This window comes from Sinohyriopsis cumingii, chromosome 2 (genome assembly GCF_028554795.1).
Source record: "Sinohyriopsis cumingii isolate HCF-2022 chromosome 2, ASM2855479v2, whole genome shotgun sequence".
NCBI classification, from domain to species: domain Eukaryota; kingdom Metazoa; phylum Mollusca; class Bivalvia; order Unionida; family Unionidae; genus Sinohyriopsis; species Sinohyriopsis cumingii.
In genome coordinates, this window is record NC_142962.1 from 94,063,912 (window position 1) to 94,083,121 (window position 19,210).

Below are 19,210 nucleotides of genomic sequence, written 5' to 3' on the forward strand. Positions count from 1 at the left end.
TTTGAGCATGCCAGTAATATTATAATTTACATGCACCAAGATGTGTAAAAGCTGTCTGTTATTTATATGGTGGTAATGGTAGAATTTTAATCAGATACTGGTAATATTTGGATTTACATGTACCAAGATGCATCTCAATTGTCTGTTATATTTGTGAAGGTGATGGTAGTACTTAAAGGAGACTAGAAATCAGTAGAAATAAACAATAATAATAAATGCACTGTAGAGGAAAACCTTATTCTGAAGCATCATGTGCGACCATACTGCCAGTATTTAAATATTGGCATATCTTCTAGGCACTGAGTTTCCATGACCTCATATGCAAAATTCCTGCGCCTATTCAGTTACCGTCGTAAAGTGACATCATAGTAGCGACTCCAGCATCCAGACTGTCATTTGCTAGGTTCATTTCATGTAAAGAACAATGCTATTTTGCATTGCTTACGGGTGTAATAACATACTAAGAAAAGGCTGTGGACTTCATTTTTTTTTTTTTTCCAAAAGATAAAGGCATAAAAAAAAGCATGGATACATTATTGCAAGCGAGTTGATTTCAAAGCAACACCATACAGCACTCTGTGCTCCTTACATTTCTCAAAGGAATGTTACAAGAGGGATCCTGAAAAAATGGCTTCTCTTGGATACGCAAATGCTAGGCCAAGACTTAAAATTGGTGCTGTTCCAGACATACCTTTGGATATTTTAAATCCTGGGAAAAGTGTTAAATGTTTGGGTTATGAAAAAAGGCAGAAAGCTGAGGTAAGTGACCACAAAATGCAACAATCCATTCACAGACATTTATCTACACTTGTACCAGACATGTATATAGTATCAGATTTGTCCATACGCTAACTGTATTGTAGCATACATGTAAAATACACTGTAACTGAATCAGAAGATGGAAGCTTTTTAATGTTTATATTGATTACGTTCTGAGTTCTGCTTAGCAGATTTTTGTTGTTTTTTTGTCTGTTTCAAGAATCAATGCTTAAGTTACGACTGATGAAAACCGTTCTCAACGTCTTTTACACCTCCCTGGTAATGGATATCGTTTCACACACATAATGGTCCCTGTTTTAGTCTCTTCGTCCAGAATGCAATATTATCTCTTACTGTTTCAGTGTTAGATGTACATTTTCAAGATATTATGCCTAGGTGGCATGTGTGTGTGTGTTGGGGGGGTATGAATATGTCATTTACATATAATATGATTGAACCTCATGCTTCTTGAATGAATTTATTACATGGTGGTAAATTTTGATTTTTAACTTCTGACACCATCACTTAATCATTATCATATTTTTCCACAGCACACAGTGTTTAAGTATTTATTTTAAAATGACATTGCCTTTTAAATTCCAAATTATGAAATATGAGCACCTTCTTACCATTGTCCTTTTCTACCTTCAGGTTTTGAACACATTGTTAACAGACAATAGTGGGGAAGCTGAACACACTTTAAAACACAATTCCACAGATAGTCATGAGCATATCTCGGAAGCAGATTCAGCTTTCGAATATGCAACTCAGATCTGGTCTCCTCCACCAGAAAAACAAAAATGCGTTCATATACAATGTCAAACAAATTTTAAATAAATATTAAAATGTAGAAAAAGGCGTGTGCAGGTTAGACCTGATGTAAAGTCATAAGGCACACAAGCAGTGGCACGTGTATCAGATGTTGGAATACAGTGCAGCCTAGTAAAACTGCCCCCACTGCATATTTTGAGCAAGAATAAAACTGAAGATGAAGATCCAGAGAGTTGCTCAGATTTAGATGAACCTGGAAATAGAGATTCAGATATGCCTTCAAACACAGATCAGGATCATGACTATGTACCTGAGAGTGAAATGATGTAGAAGACATGAAAAGTGATCCTGATGAACTACTACAACCATTAGGCAGCATTAAACCAGTAGATGAAAGGTATTTCCTTGTCTCTGAATCCAAGCTGTTTGAACTTCTAAAAATATGTCAGCATTGTAAAAGTGACTGTTTTGTACAAGTCAAAAGTGTCCTTGGAACTATGATAACTGTAAATTCTATCTGTAGTCATGGTCACACTTCCACATGGCACAGTCAGAATATGCGTCAGAAAATGCCATTGCATAATTTGTTACAATCAAATGCTATTTTAGTATCGGGTAACAGTGCTGCCCAGATCATCAGCTTGTTCTACGCATTGCACTGTCCTGTATTTTGTCAGAGAACATATGACAATCTACAGACAAATTATTTGATCCCAAGTGTTTACAGGCTGTGGGATCTTCACCAAGCAGACAACATCACAGCAGCACAGGGATCAATGTTGATTCTAGGAGGGGATGGAAGATGTGACAGTCCAGGTCACTCTGCAAAATATTGCAGCTATACTGTCATTGACCTGGACACCAACATTATTCAGGACTTGCAGCTTGTGCAGGTAATAAAGTTGTACCATCAGTTCTTTAAATTGCACATTTGGTCATTTTCATTATAATCAGAGCAGTTGGATATGATCTAAACTTTCATGCTTTTCTGTATAAATATAAATTTGTAATATGAAGTTCAGGACAGACACTGCCAACTACTTATAAAGGTCCCGTTTTGATATATCAGTATCTTGGATCACTGATCAGATAAATTTTCACACTTATGACTTTATCGCAGAAACTGAAAGTTCAGAAGCTGTGCACATTTCTACGTCTCATTTGCATGTTTGAAATAATAACATTTGAAAGTGACAATCACTGACTTGAACCTAAGATTTAATATGCAGCAACACTAGTACATATTTACAATCAGGTTTTGTTTTCTTTAGTCTAATAAATTAAAAATTTCATTCTACATGGAATTGGAAGGGTTGAAGAGGTGTCTCCATAACTTGGAGGAATTTGGGCTTACTGTGGACACCTTGGTCACTGATCACCATGTCCAGGTTAAAAAGTTCATGAAGGAAGAGCACAAGGACAAAAGTCATTATTTTGATGTATGGCATCTTACAAAAGATAATCACTATCAAACACTAAAACAAACTTTCTATTTCTTAAAAGGAGCAATACCGTATTTACTGCATATGTTGGGACACCGTATTTGTTGGGACACCATAAATTAATTTTAAAAGTAATTTTTTTGTGCACTGTATGTTCTGGGACACATCGTTTTTTTCGAGTCTTAAGTTGTGGGACACCTTTTAAATCATTCGAAAATTACATGTCGGAAATTGCAATCCAACTGGAATTTTATTTTTTAAATATAAAACTGTACTTGAGATATAACTCTTTAATCCACTGCAGCAGCATCTCATCAACACAACCCTTCTCCTGCACACGTACGGTCTATCATTTTGGTACATGAATACTTTTTTAACTTTCTCATACCGTGACAAATTGTTGGAGGCAACACACCATCTGAAGTGGAAACTGCAAGAACAAAAGAGAGATTTTTTTTCAAATCTGCATTAGTCTTGCTAATTCTCACACTTTTGATGCCCATCTTATCGTCAGTCCATCCAGGAATGCGATCAAAGTACACTAGAGTTTCATCCATGTTAATGATCATATTGTCGGCGAAATGATCTGTTTCTCTTCTGGCCATCACGAATTCATCACATGATTTTATTTTCTCCAAATCTTCTGGACGTTCGCGCACGAAACACTATATTGTGCAACTTTAAAAACTGTTCCATTATTTTACTTTATTGTCAAACTTTTTGTGAATACTGTTGAAAAGGAACCAAAGTTAGCTTCCATATCTCGGCCGTCTTTGTATATTCAAAGCTAAAAAGATAAATCGGCACACTTAAAAGAATCCAGTAGTCGGCATCTGAGGTCAGCTTGCTTTGCAATAAAATAACCTTTCTATTGATATCCTTTAAAAAAATTCGGCTTCCGAGTCCAAAGTCGGCTTCCAACGTCGGCTTGCTTTGTAATAAAAATAACCTTTGTCTTTGATGTCCTGTCGGCAAGTTCAGAGAAGTTTACTGCTGGCTGCCAGTTGTGTTTATTTACCACCAGGGCTTATATGTGGTTGGCATCTTTAGTAATAATTAATACAAAGGTGCACTAATGTCTGCGGGTAAATATTAATGATACTTATGTAACCCACGCTGGTGAAAAGATTGTCACTTGCACTCAAGTGAATGTGTTTTAAAATAATGATTTTTATCTGTGATATACTGGCATACAGTATAGTTTTCTTCTGGCCTTAACGAATTCATCACATGATTTTATTTTCTCCAAATATTCTGGGTGACGCTGGGTCATCGACATCTGTGCACAAAGTACTATATTGTGTCACTTTAAAATTTTTCCATTGTTTCAATTTATTTTCAAAATTCCCGTGAATACAGTTGAAAAGGAACCCAAGTATGCTTCCATATCTCGGCCGTCTTTGTATATTCAAAAAAAACAAAAAAAAAAAAAAAAAAGGCTCACTTCACAGAATCCATAGTCAACTTCTGATGTCGGCTTGCTTTGCAGTAAAATAACCTTTGTATTGATATCCTTTACAAAATAAAGTAACCGGGGTCGGCTTCTGAGGTGGCCTGCTTTGTAATAAAAATAACCTTTTGTCTTTTGATGTCCTGTCGGTAGGTTCAAAGAAGAAGTTAACTGCTTTCTGCCAGTCGTGTTTATTCACCACCAGGGCTTATATGTGCTTGGTATAGTAAGGATAATTATGTAACCCTAGCTGGTGAAAAGACTGTCACTTGCACTCAAGTGAATGTGTTTTCAAATGATGATTTTTTTTTGTGAGATATTGTCATACAGTAGACCTGGATATAATTCAATCTTGATTATTTTGCACACAACACCATGTCATGCGTGAATGGCATCTTCAAGATATCAGTTGACTATTTCCCTCTTGTATGCGATTTTGTTGGCTCCAGTTTTCAGTCGGATAACATGTTCAAACCTTTGAGCACAACCACACACAATTGTTTCTCAGTGTTCATGTCAATGAACAACATGGTGTGTGGTATCGGACATAATTGATACACGCTACAGTATGGAAGCCTACGCTACTTATATGGATTTCGTGGAAATATTTTATTATTTAATGCTCATGTTGAAAAAAGGAATAAATGATAACAACACAAGGTTAGTTTCTTTCTTTTTATTATCAATTAAGCGTTTTATTTATCTATTTTATTGCGACATGCAGTTGGGGTTGGGGGGCACAAATGCAATACAAATTTATTTCATTTCTTAAGTCTTGGGACATATGACCAAAGTGAAAAAATGTTTGACCATAAGTTCTGGGACAGGAAAAAAAATAATTATTTTATCGTGTCCCAACATATGCGGTAAATACGGTATTAGATATTTACATATGGGCTTCAAAATAATTTATTTGTAAACTTGAATAAATAATTGTTAGCTTCTGTAGGTAGATCCATGTAAAATGCATTCATAATAATTTCCCATCTGATCATTTCCACTGATTTGTCACCTTTTTTATTTTTTAATGTCTCATCTGCTCTATCTGTACAATTTGAAAACAGTATGACTTGCATGTAGCAGCAAAGAGAACCTCTTCAGCAATTAAACACTTTTGCACTTTTTTATTTTTGATAATGAGTAGGCTTGTAGGTAGTTAAGATGCAACAGTCTGAAAAATTCTATCATATTCTATTTAATAGGTGTTACAAACAAACTGGAGATGGCAGCAAGGAGGAAAACATTCAGAGATATTCGACCCTGGATTAAATCCATTGTGAATCACATTTATTGGGTTGCATCATCTTCTGCTTCTAATGGCCAGCTGAAACGTGCAAAATGGTTGTCCATCATTAACCATGTCTCAGACATGAAGAACATAGTTTGGAGTTTCCAAAGTGTGAGCATGGTCCACTAGATTCTCATCAGTGATTAAAAAAGGTACAGTAATTCATATGTAGTACAACTACTTCCCTGGCATACAATGATGAATATACAGTTTTTATTGTATATGTTTATTGTTTTTCCCTGCAACTTGACCAGAGGATCATAGCCACAGAAATCCTTTTCATAAATGATTAATCACATAATGTGTCAATTTGCATTTTCTAAACCCTCTTCCCCCTACTCACCCTACTTGCCACATTCAGGTGGGTATCAAGAACATTTATTTCAGAAGTCTGCATATTAATTATAGTAATCGTTAGTGGCATGATTGTGAATGACTAATTATTTTTGTGTGAGCTACTGTCGGGTACATGATCAACCATGCTACATTCTTTAGGGAGGGAAACATGCTTAATCCTGTCAATCCTTTATTTTCACGTTTATTACCAAATTTTACTCTATACAAAAAAAGTAATTTTGAAGAATTAAAAAACTGTCTATATTTGCCAACACATTGATCATTTATATTTCAGGGTCAAGAGCTTACAAGAAGCTAAGGGAGATTGTAGAAAGTCCATATCTTTTAAGAGATATTGAAAAATTATCCCCCTGCCACTGGACATATGGACTTGAAGTCTTCCACAGTGTTGTGACCCATTATGCACCCAAAAGCACCCATTTCTTCTTTCCTGCAATGCAAGCAAGGTAAGGTGTCATCCATTTGGGACAGGAATGTGTAGAAAAAGTGCAGAGATTAAATACTTGTCATTCTTTTACTTCAAGGACACTGATGCCTTTTCACAAAATACACTATGAGAAAGAACTATCTTTCTTTAAAAAATAAGGAAATATTAGATGCTTCACCACATATGGTGTTTATGTGGTGTGTGCAATGGTTTTGAGAAAATTTAAATGAGTTTGTCTGATGATATTTTACCTTTTGCATTAGATGAGAACATACATATTCTACATCATATAGGTATTTATTATTGAATTGCTATTAGTATTTCTTAACAGTGAAGTTGACTTCTCAACCATATTTTATTTAAAAATGAGGGCAGTTATCATCACTTGCTTAAAACTGAACATCTTATAATTTTTCAGACTGTTTACAGCTGCATTGCACTATAATGAAAACTGTTCAAAGCAACAGGCAAGGACTAGTGCTGGACAACTCAGATGGAAAGTGTTACCCCAAATCCAAAAAAAGACAGGTGGCAGTTGTCAAGCCAAGTTAACATATGGTTTGTTATTTCATTAAATCTTACAATAACTAACTTCATATTGTAATGGCAAGAGCATCATGTTGTTTGAAGGCCATAACACAGAATACGCTACAATATAGTTCCCATATAGCATACAACATTCACACACACACCCCAGCACATTCATGCATACAAATAAACTTTACTGAAATATTTCTGCATTTGTTAATTAAAATTGTTAAATATAACATAATTCTCTCCTTTCTCTCCTTTGATCATTGTCATGAAATTTGTATTCGGTAATTACAAACTTAAACAGTGACTTGGTCATGATTATTCTTTTATAGATTACATCCAGGAGTTGAAAGAAGCAGTTGTGACAAGAAGGGCATCATTACCCAAGTATGAACAGGCTTTCAGGGAGGCACAGAAAATGTTAGGAGACATCCCAGAAAACCTAACTGAGAACTATGCTGAAGTAGATAAAGAGTCGAGTCTAGTAGAGGAGCACAAATCAAGATTTCCATTCAAACCTATGTAGACTGTTTATTCCCGACTGGAAGAGATTGCATATAGGTGTAGCATATTTTCTATTTAAATCTTTGAAGCCATAATAGTAATCCAGTCTTGTTAGGGGGTGTATGTATTTATAGAGAGAAAAAAAGTTGAATAAATTCTCTTTCATACTTTTAAATAGCTTTCAAGATTTAACAGGAACGTGGTATATATATATATATATATATATATATATATATATATATATATATATATATATATATATATATATATATATATATATATATATATATATAAAGTACACAAGGCCTAATATCTGATTTTCAGATTTATTTATTAAATAGTCATGTACTTGAATCCAGCATAATTTGACAGAGGATCAGGATATGTGTCCCGTATCTTGCAGACCACATAAGATGGAAGTGTTTTTCTATTTCCCTTTCCAAGGTGATGCCAGATCCAACTCACAAATTGGCGATAAGCTACATATCTGTATGTCCTGAGAAAGAAGAAAAAGGTGTTAAGTTGTTGTTATTCAAAACATTATTTTCATCAGTCATAATCTTCAATAATTAATTATGAACAAAAATTTATTTGTTTTCAACAGTGATTAATAAAAAGAGCTTTACCGTTGAATTTGTGTACTTTTTTGTTAGATTTTCCAACACAGTATATTTTAAAATAGAAACACAAGAAAATAGGCATTGACGTGTGACTTCTCAACTCAGACTTACAAGTTCTCTTGGATTGTATATTATTGCCTTTTTCCCATTTACTATTTTCCTATAGCAGTCTTTTCCTGGTTCTTATTTCTCTCCTACCTTTATAAATTTCCCCCTTTATCTTCAGAAATGAACAGTGGAGAAGGGGTACTTGTGCAATTTTGGTCCTAGAATAAATACAGAGTTCCTATGAAAGAGATCATTCTCTATAGCTATAATAACATGATTGATATCTAGAAGCTTCAACTTAAACACTAGTGTAGTTACAAATGGCCTAAAAGGGCAAGGACTTAGTCATTCATGGGTTCATTGTCATCCAGAGGACCATCTTGATTAACCATTGTAATGATTCCAAGCTCCACACAGTATCTGTTCAGGCATGGAATGCATCATGTTCTTTGATGCATGCAATGCCTGCCTTGGCACTAATGATAGACACTTCAGTACAACACAAACACTAATCTTCCAAAGGCATGGCCTTGCAATGCTCACAGTCACACGTGCAAAATGAGTCAAATATCCATGCATGAGATTTGTACAAAAATATAATTTACCCTAGAACTGAGCAGCAAGCTCCTTATCTTAGGGTTGTATTCTTTCTCTCTCTGTGACATACATACAGTAGGTATACAAATATACACATTTTTAAAAGTAAAATCTGGTCACACTACCTATGCATGCACAGATGCACTCAATCACGTATATGCATTACTTATGAATGCAGATGCACAAAAACAGGACTAAGATGCTGGCAATAATAACATGGGTATACTTATGAGTCAATATACTGATAATGTATATTATACACTGGGCAGCACATATCTGATCTTAGATATTGTCCACAAATTTTTTCTAATTGATTTAAAACATTATATTTCATTACACATGTATAAAGTGTACAATCAAGGAATAATATGCCTTTTCGTTTCCTAAGTTTACAGAATTGGGGGAGGGAGACAAACAACCAGGAGGGTGGTGTGTTAGCCAAGGACACATGCATATGTACACATTGCCTGAGCAAATGGTTATAGTGTTATTAATGACCCATATTAAACCAATGTACATGTCTGTCCCTGACAAGGAAATCTTGTGGTTATGATGCAGTGATGCCAGGGTCAGGATATATTGCCCTATTGTATAATTGGTCTGGTTTTTAATAAAGAGAGGCGGGGTAGAAATTATTGGTGGTACAGTTGAGCTGATGCATTGTCTTTCAATAGAGAGATCCTGAATAACATCGTCAGTGGCTATATTTGTGATTTGATGGCAGATTTACTGTTGATTATTGTGTGGAAGTTCCATTTAATTCATTTAATCACAAGATACTGTTACAAACATACATAAACATAATTATTTGTGAATGTCTAAATATGGTATTGTTCTTTGTGGATCTTGCTACCGTGGGCTTGCCCTAATTAAAATTATTACATGGTAGCATAACGGTACTATTATTAGATGATAGACGATAATTAGGCTGTTACATGTACAATATGATGATGGTAGATACAAACCAATTGGTGTATGTCATTCTTCCTCCAATTATGTCAGTGTTATCTTTATCATCACTTGAAGATTGAGACTGCATAGAATTCTCATCATCATCATCAATGCAGAGTCATCCCTAAATGGTTCAAATTGGTACGGCTTGATGTATGTCTTGCCATGTTTCTGTTTGCATACGAGGACTGGCTAGTATTGCGTCGTGGGACCATGTGATCTGTCGGCTCATCAAAACTTGGCAGTTTACAGAATCGTGGTATCTTCTTGGCAATATAATCAATATTCGCTCACAATTTTTTTTTTATAAACATTATATTCGAATTAGAATTTGTAAAGAATTACATGCATAAAAGGAAAATTTTCATTTCTAGTCTCATTTAAACCAGATACTGGTTATATTGAGATTTACACATACCAGGATGTGTCTTGGCTGTCTGTAATTTGTATTGTGGTAATGGTAGGATTTTGGATGTGTCTTGGCTGTCTGTTATTTGTATCAAGGTATGGTTAGGATTTTAACCAGATATAGGTAATACTTGAAATTGCATGTACCAGATGTGTCATGGCTGTCTGGTGTTGGTATCGAGGCAATGATATAATTTTAACCAGTAACAATAATAATAAGATATAACAGGATGTGTCTAGATTCCTATTTTTGCAGATCTAGATTGCAATTTTTGCATAACTTGATATGTCTAGATTGCTATTTTTGTATATCAGGATATGTCTAGATTGTATTTCTTGCAGATCAGGATGTGTCTAGATTGCTATCTTTGCATATTATGATGTGTCTAGATTACTATTTTTGCATAATTTGATATCTCTAGATTGCAATTTTTGCATATCAGAATATGTCTAGATTGCTATTTTTGCATATCAGGATGTGTCTGTGTTGCTATTTTTGCATAACAGAATATGTCTAGATTGCTATTTTTTCAGATCAGGATGTATGTAGATTTCAATTTTAGCAGATCAGGATGTGTCTAGATTGCTATTTTGCATATCAGAATGTGTCTAGATTGCAATTTTTGCATATCAGAATATGTGTAGATTGCTAATTTTGCAGTTCAGGATGTGTCTAGATTGCAATTTTTGCAGATCAGGATATGTCTAGATTGCTATTTTTGCATCATACAAACAGTCATGCCACAAATTTTGGTTTTACCTGTTTCATGCATACATACATTGAAAATATGATTGAGATAGCAGTTCATACTATTACTGGAATTCTAACTGTCTCATCAGAAAGGTCATATCAGTTTTATGATGTGATAGCCTAGGTGATGGCAGATGATATAAAACCTGACATGATTTTAACTTTATTAAATGGTTCGCATCTTCAGTGAAAACTGCTCTAGTGGCTTAGTGGTTAGAGCGTCTGCCTTGGAAGTGGGAGGTCATGGGTTCGAACCCCGGCCAAGTCATACCAGAGACTTACAATGATGGTAGTAACAGCTGCCTCGCTAGGCGCTCAGCATTAAGAGGTTAGAGTTAGGACTAGTTGGCCTGGTGTCAGGATAATGTGACTGGGTGGAACATCATGCTACATGTTTGCGGTATGATGCCCCAGTGCTAGACATCACTATAAACTGCCACATTGCAGACATCATAGCAATATGACTCAAAAATTGTTAAAGCTACATTAAAAATCCTAATCACACACATACACACACACACACACACACACACACACACACACACTCTTCAGTGAAAAGGTGGCCTTATAAAAGGTTGGCCTAATGGGGGTGGGAAAAATAGTTCACATGTGCTATTGTGGTGTTGGGCAAGGTGACCTTATATCATGGGTGTCCTCTCTTGAGAGGAAATCTAAAGAGGAGGACCACAATATTGATTAATTTCACTACTCAGGATAGTAAAATCAAATTCTAAAAAGAGAATATTTATGTTAAAAATCAAAATTGAAGTATTCATTTATTTGAATAAGTCACAATTAAAACAAAATTTAACAAAACATGTAATATTTGTATCCATAATGACTTTTATGTTATGGGCTTTTTATTTTGTCTCCATTGCTATCCACATGTTACTATAAACCTAGAAATGGTACCAAAAATTGCTTCAACATTCCTGAGGCCTTGTTTGTGTTTATGTGCCAACCAAACTGGAGAAGTACATTTAATTTTGGATACAGATGGCGCTTAAGTTGCTAAAGTTTTAGTGGTGAATAAACATGTAGCCCAAAATAAGTATCCTCACTATTATACGGACACCCCATCTGCAGTGAAAATAGGACCTTATAAAAAGGTGGCTTCTCAGAAGAGAAACCTAATCATTACACTGTTTTAATGTTGGGTAAGTAGGCTTTCTCAGGCTTCTCAGAAGAGAAACCTAATTGTTACACTGTTTTAATGTTGGGTAAGTAGGCCTTATGTTATAGGGGGCCTACCTTATAAAAAGGTGGCTTCTCAGAAAAGAAACCTAATTGTTACACTGTTTTAATGTTGGGTAAGTAGGCCTTATATTATAGGAGGCCTATCAAGAGAGGCACAGTGTACATGACATACATGCTTCTTTGTATACTTTAATAGGTTGAGCGATTCTGGATGCAGAGTGATGCAGTTTTGCTTTTCATCTCAGCAGTTGGTTTTGCAGATGCATGTAGGTAAGGAATTAATCACTGTTTAAGAGACCTGTCTCATAATCTCCATTCGGATCATTGCAAGCTAGGAGGTTATCGAGAGTAAGGTTGAAGGTATAAAATCATTGCCTGAAAGCACTGTGATGCAAAGAACATATTGGAGCACAACATGTTGCTGTCATATTTTTGGGTGTATAAAACTTGTAATGATGATCCATATAGTTCATTGTGTCAAATTTATATTCTTTTTTACTGTTTGGTTATTAAATATCTTTGTTGATACACTTGTACAAATTCCAATCATTTTGGCCCCATATACCCACATGAGCCATGTAAAGGATATAAATTTATATATTTTTTGGAGTAGTTTGTCATTTAAATTTATGAAGTTAAGGGCAAGAGAATACAGTTAAAGAAGGAAAATATCAATGGTGTATGCTCTGTGTGTGTGTGTGTGATTAGGAATTTTAACATAGCTTTAAAAAATTTTTAGTCATATTGCTACGATGTTTGCATTGTGTCAGTTTATAGTGATGTCTAGCATTGGGGCATCATGCCGCTGACATGTAGCATGATGCCCCACCCAGTCACATTATCCATGACACCAGGCCAACCAGTCCTAACACTGACCTCTTAATGCTGAGCACCTAGCGAGGCAGCTGTTAGTGCCATTTTTGTAAGTCTTTGGTATGACTTGGTCGAACCCATGACCTCCCGCTTCTGAGGTCAACACTCTAGCCACTAGGCCACCAGAGCGTTGTGTATGCTGTGAGAAAGAGATTTTCTAACAACTCTGTAAAGAAGAATGTACATCAATTAGAATGGAATAAGGATAGTAATAGGGAAATAAAACTTTGAAAGGAAAAGTGATTGTTTCCAAAGTACATTAGTGAAAGGTGGACACTGATTGATGGTAAAAGTAACCATATGAATATTGATAATGAAATTCAAATATACGGTATATTATATATAGTACATGTCAGCGGCATGATGCCCCAGTGTTAGACATCACTATAAACTGCCACACTGCAAACATTGTAGCGATACGACTCAAAATATTTTTAAAGCTACGTTAAAAATCCTAATCACACACACACACACACACAAAGCATACCCCATTGATGTTTTCTTTCTTTAGCTGTATTCTCTTGCCCTTGTTAGTATGTTACTATTGAGTTTTAAAAAAAGCTGATGAATGATACATTGGTTATATGATGTAAATATCATGCACAGTCATTATAGGTAATTTAAATTTTGTAGAAACTAACTCGTGTGAACATTTGCTTTTATGATGCCTGTCCCACATAATCAAGATTATAATATCTAGTTATTATCCTCAGACTATTTTTTGTAGTTTTTTTCATTCGATTTTAAACGTTTTCTCTCATACTAGGTTTTTAATGTCCAATCACAAATCCAATTAAGGTATTTGGCTATAATAGTCACCATTGTCTTTGGTACAAGTATATGAGGCATACACCCTGAACCTCACTTTCACTCTGAGATAATTCTGTAACCCTAAGTACCTTTGATTATTGGCAGTTTTGAAACTGTCTTTTATTTTTAATCATTTTTAGCTGGTGTTAAGCTTAAGTGAGCTTTTGGTATGACCCTTTATCTGTCATCTGTCATCAGGCATCTGTCAACAGTTGCTGTTTTTCATCATATTCTTAAGAATTGTTATTACAATTTCAAACAAAGTTGGCATGGAGCATACTGGCATAATGACCTTTCAAATTTTTACACCCTCAAATGTGGCAGCTGATACTAATAATAGATTTCATTACTTCTCAAAAGCAGCTCAACAGCATTTGATCAAATTTGACAGAAACTTCAAATTTCGGACAAATGATGTTGATATACCATCAGATTTGGCTGCCATTGCTGAGAGATTTAAACAGCTTCTTCTTCATAACAGCTGAATACAATCTGACCAAACATGAGTGAAAACATCCTAGCCTGAGGACCTTTACATTTGTTCATTAATCCCAGTCAACCTTAAAATATGATGCCTTTACTAAAAGTAGAGGGATCTTTGAACCTCGAAAGTTGCTGATCCACACATGACTAACTCTTACAGACAGCGTCTTGGCTTAAATTGCTTTCAGATTTGTGTAAATTATGGCAATATCGATTAAAATTAAAAAATATTTACAAATTTTTTGTTCCCAAATAAATACTGAACAGAATTGTACCAAATTTGATACAGTGTCCTGGAAAAATGACCTTTCAGTATGTAATCTTCATGTGTGATCAGTTATCATTAAATATACAAAAACTAGGAATACCTCAAAACATTTGTTTTATTATATATAGTTAACAGCATTAGAGAAATTTCAACAGAAAGCATCCTGCTGACCCAGACTTATTGGTCAACTGCTCTTGCAATTGGTTATTAGGCTGATGTCAGCTATTAAATGAAAGATCAACAGCCAACTTGGGCCTCTTGTTACTTACTAGCAATTTGTTTTGTAATTCATCTGAGTTTCTGTGGTTTGTGCTAATTGTCCAAGGTATAATTCAGTTACAAAATCTAACAGTTGCAATAATAATTTGCTGATGATGATAAGAAAGTTCATTATGCAATTTTTTTAATAAGAAAAACAATATGTGCATTGTTTAAATTTAGGATCAAATTGCCATCTCAAATCCTATTTTTTATGTGATTCTCAAGTTATAGCAGAGGCAGTTTTGTTTGAACATTTACTTTTATATGTTTAATGTTGTAAAGTGCTTAGAGCTTCTAAAGATTAGGCGCTATACAAAGTCCTCATTATTATTATTATATGAATATGACAAAACTATATGTTTACTTTCATAAAATGTCTGTTACCTTTGATCAGTACTGTTCAGACTGTCAAGCATTTAATCAACTTAATAAGTTTTACTGGGCTTTTTATCAGAGATTTTAGAATGTTTTCAATTATTTTTCCTTTATAGTGTTTATCACTGGAATTTATGCTGCTCACACAAAAAGAAAAAACTATTTGCTTTATCAGAATGTTGGCTAACACAATAGGCATCACCCTATGACTGTTATAATATTCAGTACTTTAAGCTCGTTGATGTTTCATTATTTATGGAAATAATTTCCATACTTTATTTTAATTTCATACACACCCAACTGCCAGCAGTGTAGACCCTGATCTTCTGTCACAGAGTATGTAAGCAGAATGGGGTCTTTACATGAAATTTAAATTGGAACAGAAGATATTGAACCTGATCTGCCAGTACATTTTACAGTGACAGGTCTGTGTCTGTGCTTTTTGCAGTTTATAGTAAACACGATATTACAACCTGTGTGATTCTTTTAAGGTTAAACAGTAATGTAAATAAGCTATAAAGACAACTAACATGTTAGGCCCAAGAGACTTTGAGCTGGACAATTTTGTGTCCAATCCGTTAAAATATACTCATTTAGACTCTTGCTTTTTATATCAGATCTCTGCCATGTAAGGAACTGATAGTTTCATTGTTCACTGTTACTGATGGAAGGGTCTTTGATCAAACTTTCTCAGAGTGAAACTACCAAGATATTTCTTACTATCTCATGACTTATTTAGACATATTTTCAATCACTGAAGCGAAATCATCTTGAAAAAATGTCTTCAGTATCACTGTAAAAAGATGCTACAGCTGGAATTGTGTCTCAGTACCATGCAACTATCCATGTGTATATGAAATCTGACATCACCTCATCTTCACAATGATATGTCACTTCATCTCAATCTAGTCACTTTTCCAACTTTTGACATTAAAAGAAAACTCTTATTTTTATCATACCCTTGGTTGGCAGAGATTCGCAGAGCCACATGAGGTCCATGATTAAATAAGACCAATTGAAAAAAAGGAAAAAAGGCTTAAATGGACTACATTTTGCAGACCAGACAGAAAAGCGATGCAAAATATTCAGGGTCAGATTTAGACAGGTGCTTATAATATCATAAGGCAAGTTATTAGCATCTATCTCTTTGTCATTTTGTCTTTTGCACAGGTTTATCAAAAAGATACACAGTGTGATGCCAAGGATTAAATTTGATGTAATCTTGTCACTGGCTGTAGCAGCAATACAAATTGTAAGTTAAAATAAACAGTCTGTAAATGCAGTTTTCCAGTATAAATACTGTATTCCCTCACTGCAGCTATGACATATCCATTTTCTCTCTTGTATGAAACAATCTGTGATGATCTCAGGGATTTCAAAATTCTAACGGCTCTTGCTGGACATTTTCCCCCCAAATTAACATTGCAGCATATACATGTGAAATTTAAGATAAAAACATTTAAATGAGGTATAACAAGCTGTGAGAAAATGAAAACATTTATATATCTGATTACTAAATATACCAGAAAATGTGTTTCAGTTCCAGACATGCTGATGCTTTAGCATTAGCATTATCCTTCCATGATTCATGGGGCCCCGAGTGGCCGAGTGGTCTAAAGCGCTCTCCGTTACGGATCACTGCCATCTCACCTCTGTCTACGTGGGTTCGAGTCTCGGATTCGACCAATGTGGGTATGTGAGAAGGCTTGCCAGTAGCTTCTCATGGGTCGGTGGTTCTTCCCGGGGTTTTCCCGGGTTCTTCCTCCACCATTAATACTGGCCGCCATACATAGCCTATCGTGTGCTGAAAAATGGCGTTAAACCCCACACCACCACCACCACCATCCATGATTCACTGGTTTCCTCTTACAGTATTATTTATATAACACCAGAAACATTTTTCTTCTTAAAAAAGAACTGTACTATAGAACTTCACTGAAGAAAATCTTTTTAATAGCATTAATACATAACCTGCTAATATCACATTTCTTTCAATTTCTGGGATGCTGAGTCCCCAGTCCAAGATAATATTCCTTCATCCTGCAGTGGGTACTTGCATTCACTTATGGTCCCCAGCCCCTTCCCAACTGTGTCTGATGAAGAAACCTGGTTGTTTGGTAAAAGTTTACCACCTTGTTCCCCAAGATCTTTGTCTAAGGCTTTCTGGAGCCTGAGTACCCTAGAATTCTTTCCAGTCTGGAGACACTTTCTGGGGCCCACTCATGTTTAGATCTTCAGCTGCTCCCACACTCAGTGATGGTTCTGGAGCTTGTGCAGAATTTTTCCTGTGGCCAGAAGTCTGCAAGACAGCAGAAGGGTCAGTCAGTCTGTCCATCTTCACTATGATCATTGGTCTCCACCTCCACTAACCAGGTGCATACCTGGGTTCGGTCTGTCAGACCACTCACATTAGACTCTGACAGGTGCATCCCATGTGTGAATATCAGCTGTGACCTAAGCTTGTGTCTTGGTCAGAGCCTTGGGGTTTAAAGGCCCACATCCTAGTCATGATAGCCTCTCATGCTGATCACTATTCAGTCTCTTGAAGGAGGAATTGTTGTCTCCACTGATGCTTCAGCTCTTGCTGGAGGCTATGGCTAAGACATCCAGACATGCTCTCTCAATGTCAATGGCACCATTTGTGGAACTTCATCACCACTGAAGAGTTGCAGCCTTAATGACATCCAAGATGTGCTGGATTAAAGAAAGAACCTTCTTTAGCATCTCAGGATTTGAGGGACCAGCAGCATTGTCCCTGGCTGTGATTCATTGCCCATAAGGACCTGCCAGGAAGTGCAGCCACAACAGATAAACTAGTAGGCCCAGATCAGAACTCCATCAAGGTTACCTTTTCCTTGATGAGGCAGTCATAGTGACTAGGAGAGAAAGTCTTTGAGTTACTTCCCCTTCCCTAAGGAGGTAATTAGCCCTAGGGGTTGCAACCTTTGGTTGTGCATCAGGCATGATATGTGGGTCAGTTCTACTTTATTGGAGGGTTACCAGCATTGTTCCGGGAACATCCTGTCATGACTTATCTTGGTCTAATCCCCAACCTAGACAAGTTGTCTCTCACCTCTTCTTACACCTTTCTATATGTGGGGATGAATTTCCTCCCAAATCAAGGGAGGATTAACATTCCACCAGACAGAATCACACAGATTCTGGCACTTATAGTGGTTCTTATGGACAAGACTATGTTGTTGGCCCAGCATTCTTATCTTCTGGAAACATTTAATGCAGTTGTCGAAATAATTCCCCTAGGAGTCTTCACAAATACTCTCTCCAATTACATTGATGCTTCTAGTAAAGGGGGCCCCGAGTGGCCAAGTGGTCTAAAGTGCTCTCCATTATGGATCACTGCCATCTCACCTCTGTCTGCATAGGTTTGAGTCTCAGATTCAACCAATGTGAGTATGTGAGAAAGCTTGCCAGTAGCTTCTTGTGGGTCAGTGGTTCTTTACATGTTTTCCCCGGTTCTTTCCCCACCATTAATACTGGCCACCATGTATAGCCTATCGTGTGCTGAAAAATGGCATTAAACCCTACAACAACAACAACAACAACAGCTTCTAGTAAACTTGAGACTGAACAGGTACTGGTTGTAAACTTGTATCCCCTTTGGACCAGTATCACCGCATCATGAGTGAGTGGCTAGATTGGGACCGGTTTCTGATTGTAACTCCATCTCACACTCCCAAACCCTGTTCCTTTGTGTACATAAACACATTAGATTTGTGATAGGGTGTGCACCTGAAGCCAGAAGGGTTGGTCCTTCATGGGTTGGTCACCCGTGGAGGTGACCCTTCATAAAACATCCTTGAATCACAGGCAGTGTTTCTGGCCTACTAGGATGCATCAATCTTATAAGGCTTTATTGCATTAAGATTGCCTCCAACAAGACATCAGTAGTAGAGAACCTTAGATGTCAGGAAGGTATACATACTACTTCTCTTTGCGTGGAAAGTTGGAATATTCTTCAGTGGACAGTCTCAAAGATCACTTTCACAGTCTGCCATATTGCTGGCAAAAGGAATAT

The 19,210-nt window shown here is 36.0% G+C and overlaps 2 protein-coding genes across 4 annotated transcripts in view; both read left to right on the forward strand.

The window, feature by feature from the left end:
- LOC149805398 (protein O-mannosyl-transferase TMEM260-like) overlaps positions 1 to 19,210 on the forward strand; it is a 67,164-nt gene that overhangs the window by 33,312 nt on the left and 14,642 nt on the right. For both annotated transcript variants that reach the window (XM_089949927.1, XM_089949930.1), the window contains 2 exons: positions 12,301 to 12,374; positions 16,345 to 16,426. In XM_089949927.1, the coding sequence (XP_089806053.1) occupies positions 12,301 to 12,374; positions 16,345 to 16,426 (156 nt within the window). The remainder of the gene's footprint in view (positions 1 to 12,300; positions 12,375 to 16,344; positions 16,427 to 19,210) is intronic.
- LOC149805399 (uncharacterized) lies at positions 512 to 7,775 on the forward strand. 2 transcript variants are annotated; one of them, XR_016419294.1, is made up of 6 exons: positions 512 to 759; positions 1,411 to 2,423; positions 5,625 to 5,862; positions 6,342 to 6,513; positions 6,913 to 7,052; positions 7,361 to 7,775. XR_016419294.1 is itself a non-coding variant. In XM_089949934.1 (5 exons), the coding sequence occupies exons 3-5, from the start codon at positions 6,503 to 6,505 to the stop codon at positions 7,552 to 7,554; spliced, it is 345 nt and encodes a 114-aa protein (XP_089806060.1). In that variant the 5' UTR covers positions 1,852 to 1,927; positions 5,625 to 5,862; positions 6,342 to 6,502; the 3' UTR covers positions 7,555 to 7,775. The 2 variants fall into 2 exon arrangements, 1 of the variants encoding a protein (XP_089806060.1); XM_089949934.1 differs by lacking the exon at positions 512 to 759 and having other exon boundaries at positions 1,852 to 1,927.

Excerpts from the sequence above, each read along its gene's own strand:
- LOC149805399 (XM_089949934.1), top strand. Across the intron at positions 7,053-7,360 it reads TCAAGCCAAGTTAACATATG|ATTACATCCAGGAGTTGAAA; the intron begins GTTTGTTATTTC and ends ATTCTTTTATAG.